This window comes from Lepidothrix coronata, unplaced genomic scaffold (genome assembly GCF_001604755.1).
Source record: "Lepidothrix coronata isolate B3197 unplaced genomic scaffold, Lepidothrix_coronata-1.0 Scaffold1, whole genome shotgun sequence".
Classification (NCBI taxonomy): Eukaryota; Metazoa; Chordata; class Aves; order Passeriformes; family Pipridae; genus Lepidothrix; species Lepidothrix coronata.
This window is the reverse complement of record NW_016690181.1, coordinates 13,016,811-13,021,704: the sequence shown is the minus strand read 5'-3', so window position 1 is coordinate 13,021,704 and position 4,894 is coordinate 13,016,811. Positions and strand designations below refer to the sequence as shown.

Sequence of the window (4,894 nt, the reverse complement as noted above, 5' to 3'; positions counted from 1 at the left end):
GGAGGCAGAACACAGGAAAGGCGGACGCTGGCCTCTCCCGGCACGGGGAGGGAAGGATGGCAGCAGGTTCGTGAGGACTCCTCACAAAGAGCCCCTGTCTGCCGCGACCTGGCCATTGCCTTTTAGCTCACGTCTTGAATAGAGGGCACTTTTTCAGCAGGTTTCTTAGGGAACTCAAAGTATTTTCTCTGCATAGCACATTTATTTCTAAAAACACCCTAACTTACATCCCAAGAGATATGTCTGATGGCTGCTGGGACAAGTCCCAGCCTAACACTGTGCCATGTTCACCATGTTCCCCAACCACCCCAGCTTGGTGTGAGACCCATCGCTTCTCTCCTAGCTAAACCCTTGCTAAACTGATGCTCACCTCTTGCTTTCTAAGATGATATGCTCTTAGTGATGAGAAACTAGGGGAGCCTTTCTTATGGCTTGCTCCCTAAATTATATCCTTTGGGCCAAGAGAGATCCACATGGCAATCTTCAAGGGCCATTTTGGGAAAGAAAGGACAGTGTGGTAACATTCACCTAAGATAGCCACATGGGTAGGTTGTGGCCCAGCTCACATGGGAAACCACAAATGTCTGTTGAGACCATCGCATCTGAACAGGTATCCTTACAAAAAAAAAAAGCCTTCACATTTCCTAAGTACCTGTGCTACCACTATTAGTGAAATGAAAGTGGTCTGTCTGTACCACTGGTTAGCAAAGTCTTCTGCCAGGTGTGACTCTATGCCTGCCCAGGAAACAAGTAGGGATCTGCACACTGAAGACATTTGCTGCATCATCTTCTCTCGGCTGCAAAGCTACAGACCTCCTCCCCTGAGCAGCACATCTGTCCCCACAAATATCAGAAGATGATTTCAGGAGATCAAACCTGCTGTGACATCTCATTGTTCATCAGCCTGAGCATGGATAGACCCTTCCTGTGCAATGAGCAAGGCTCCAGCATTCTCTCCATTCTCTCTGCCAGCAGGAGCCAACCCTGGGTCCATGAGTCCAATACCACAGGCACTACTGGGATCTCCTGGCACTTTGGGAACACCACAGAAAGTGCAGTACCTGGGACATGGTGGGAGCTGTCCCAGCTGATCCAAGCTCCTCACTAGCATGGCAAGGTCAGGAGCGAGTGCTCTTGGCAGTGCTGGAGGGCTGTCACAGACTCTGTCAAAGACGTGGGCTGAATGTAGAAACACCACAGAGGAAAATTACTTATTTTGGTGCAGCTGGGAAGTGTTTTCCATGGGTCCAAAGACTAATACCCGTCTTCTTCAAGCTGACACCTGCCTGCTAAGGGAGGTCACCATTGTCCTAAGGGGCCTAAAGCTGCAACCCCTCCAGCCCTGCAGTAAGGCAGCACCTGGGCACTCCCTGCAGAGCCAGCACATCCTAGGAATTCATACTAGTTTTATTCCCTCTAGGGAATAAAACCATCCAAGTTGTCTTTGCTCAAAGGTTTGAATATCCCAAAGGCAAGAGCCATAGGAACATGAGGATCTAGGGTATCCCAGTACACACAATACAATAAAGATCCATCTTTCCCCTTGTTGTTTGCAGATGAAAAACTCACTGTGGTAAAGACCCTCTGAGATGTGCATCAACATTATGATGATGTTCTGGGCCCAATTTTAGCACAGTGTCAATTATGCTCCCTCTCCTTTTCCTTTCATATTCCTCCATCCCAAAACGACAAAAGGCAATGATTGCAGTGACCTCCAGAAAATGTAAAGCACAAGCCAGCTGATCTCTGGCAACACAATAGCGAGATTAGTTCATCTGCAGTGAACAAACACGTATTATGTGGGTTTTAAAGTTAGGAGAGGAAAATGCTGTGGTTTTCATGTATTTCTATTCACCAAGGCTGCAAGTTATTATTTCCATGCAGCTGAGAAGCTCTATTTTTAAAAATAGCCTTCAGCTTGTTTTGAAATCTGCAAGCATCTCGCTTTGTTTTGCAGCAGCGTAATAAAAAAAAAACGAGCCAGAAACGATCCCGTTTTCCACCACACGCATCACCTCCCCCGCCCCAAACCCCCGCGCTCCACGGATGCTGAAAAAACTCCTCGGGGAAGGGGGGGGATAGAAGGCAAACAAACAACGACAACATAATAAAAATAATAATAAAAACACTCCCACACGCACCCTACGCGCGGAAAAGGCAACACGGGGGGGGGAACCAAACCCGAGAGTCGCCGGGTTGGAAGCGGCGGCGGAGCCGCGACCGCCGACAGACAAAGGGAGCAGGGCCGGCCGCGGGCGGGGAGCTCGGCGGCCGCCCCCCGGGGCCGGGCCAGCGCCGGGGCCGCCCCCCCGGTCCGCGGCGGGGCCGGGCCGGGCCAATGCGGCCGCCGGCGGAGCGGCGCTGCCGCCGCAGCCAATGGAGGGCGCGGGCAGCAGCGCTGCCGCCGGGGGACGGGGGGCGGCGGGGGGGGCCCCGCCAATCGCGGCGGGCCGGCGGCAGGGAAACACTATTATGCTAATGGTGTTTTGCTCGCACTCGCGGCGAGCGGGGTTTAAAAGGCAGCGGCCGGGGGCAGGGGCTCAAAGGCGGGAGGCAGGGCTGGTGTGAACGTGAGCGGACAGGTCGGGACGGGAGGCGAGGAGAGGAGCGGCGGGGGGGCATCTGCTCCTTCCCAGCCCACCGCGTCCTGCCCGGCGGCGATGTCCAACGTGCACCTCTCCGGCGCCGCCGCCCTGGAGCGCCTCTCCGCCCGGAGAGCCCTGGCCGGGAACGGCCGCAGCCCCGTCTGCAGGAGCCTCTTCGGACCGGTGGACCACGAGGAACTGGGCCAGGAGCTGCGGGAGCGCCTGCGGGAGATGGGGGAGGACGACCAGCGCCGCTGGGACTACAACTTCCAGACCGACACGCCGCTGCCGGGGCCCGGCCGCCTGCGCTGGGAGGAGGTGGAGGCCGGCGCCGTGCCCGCTTTCTACCGGGAGACTCTGCAGGTGGGACGGTGCCGCGTCCCCCTCCTCCAGGCGCCCCCTTCCCCGCCGCCACCCCCCGCCGCCGGGAAGGGGCCCGGGGGGCGCCTAAGCCGGGAGAACCGCGCCGCGCCCCGCCGCCGCGGCATGCGGCCCCGCCGGAGGGGCCCGACGGCCCGCATCACAGGTGCGTGGGGGTCCTGGGGGGGCAAGGGGGCGGGGGGCGTCCCGCCGCAGTGGCTGATGGACCCCTCCTTCCTCTGCGTCCCCCATCCAGATTTCTTCGCGAGGAGAAAAAGGCCGGCGGAGCCCAAGGCGGCGGCGGAGCGTCCAGCCGGCTGCCCGCCGCCCCCCGCCGCCGTGCCGGCTGAGCAGACCCCCCGCAAGCGGCTCCGGTGAGCCAGGTGAGGCGCGACCTGGGGGCGGGCGAGGGTGTCCGGTCGCTTTCTGCGGCACTTTTTTTTTTTTTTAATTTCCCCTATCACCGCTGATTTTTTTTCTGACTTTTTTTTTTTTTTCCCTCCTCCCTCTTTCTGTTCTTCCCCAGACTTTTGCACTACTGCACCCACGGGAGAGGCGCGCCGCCCCCGGAGGCGCGGCGCCCCGGAGGCACGGGGGGCCGGGGCGGGCGGCGTTGCGAGGTGGGACCCCCTCCGTGCCCGCCCGGACCGGGAGCGGGAGCTGGAGCCGGAGCGAAGCCGGAGCGCCTGCCCACCGGCCGCGCACGGAGCAGTGTTAAAAGTACAGCTGTGCAATGTATGACGTTCTGTATAGAAATGTATTATGCCTAATGTTGAGTACACTGGCCAGAAGTGTAAAGCTTTAAAAAGTCATTTATAAGAAATGTTTAATCTCTGCTGAGCTCTCAGTGCAAAAAAAGAAAAAAGGAAAAATGAAAAAAACAAGTGTATATTTGTACAAAACTTTTTTTAAGAGTTATACTAACTTATATTTTCTATTTATGTCAGAAACGTGGATAACTTGACATCCAATAGTCTTTTTTTTTTCTTTTGGTTAAGCCAAAGGGCACTATATTTGCTTTTGTTATTTACAAAATGTAAATTTATTTTTATAGTGGATTTTTTTTTTTTTTGGCATTCATAAGATGTAGCTATGAATCAAAATATTTTTTAGACTTTACTTGAAGACAAATCTGTTTCAATGGGTCCTGAGCCGGTCTGTACCACTGCCATTGCAAATAATGCCACAACTTCAATAATAAATAAAATAAAAGGAAACGCCTGCAAGGCTGCTTAGTGTGTGCTTGGGGGGAAGTCCGGAGGGAAGGGGGGGAGGAAAGGGACAGCCCCCGAGGCTTGGGCGGTGGAGCCAAGCCCAGCTCTTCGCGGGGGGAGTCCTCCCTCGCCCCGGGGCCCCAGGCGCCCCCGAAGCACGACCCCGCCGCGGGGAGAGCGCTTCCACCTACGCCCCCCGGCGAAAAGCTGGCGTGCAGTTCGGAGGGGAAAGGAGGGCTTTTTCCCCTTAAAAACAAGTGTTCCTGAGTACTGCTGGAATTACCCAAGCATGAGGGGAGTACACGCCCTTCATGACACCCTGAATTCGGCCTTTCGCCACATTTTATGGTTACTTTTAGCCGTTTCCCCTTTCGTCCCAAAGCTGTCTCTGCCCCTTCTCGAGGACCCCGGCAGCGCTGCGGCAGCCACTTCACACCGTATCGGGGCTGGGCCGCTACCTCCCTCGCTTGGGGATGGTCGGCGGGGGGGGAAGACTGGTGCCTGCAGGCTGTGACCCCCAGCGGCTCAGCACTAGGGGGACGCCCCTGCCTTAGTTGTGCAAACCTGCCCCGCCCCGGCCCCAGCCGCGAGCCCTCAACCCCCAGCCCGTATACGGCTCGGAGCCGTGGCTACTGCAGGGAAACACTTCCTGGTACCTCTTGCCCAGCAATGATTTACAGGGCAAACACACCACAGTTCTGGGAAAGGCAGCAGTTCCAGCTCGCCCTAAAAGAG

General features: G+C 56.4%; 1 protein-coding gene across 1 annotated transcript; it reads left to right on the top strand.

The window, feature by feature from the left end:
• Nucleotides 1-2,459: 2,459 nt before the first annotated feature.
• CDKN1C (cyclin dependent kinase inhibitor 1C) lies at nt 2,460-4,166 on the top strand. Its single transcript, XM_017807208.1, has 3 exons — nt 2,460-3,111; nt 3,202-3,328; nt 3,472-4,166. The coding sequence occupies exons 1-2, from the start codon at nt 2,661-2,663 to the stop codon at nt 3,321-3,323; spliced, it is 573 nt and encodes a 190-aa protein (XP_017662697.1). The 5' UTR covers nt 2,460-2,660; the 3' UTR covers nt 3,324-3,328; nt 3,472-4,166.
• The last annotated feature ends 728 nt before the right edge of the window (nt 4,167-4,894 follow it).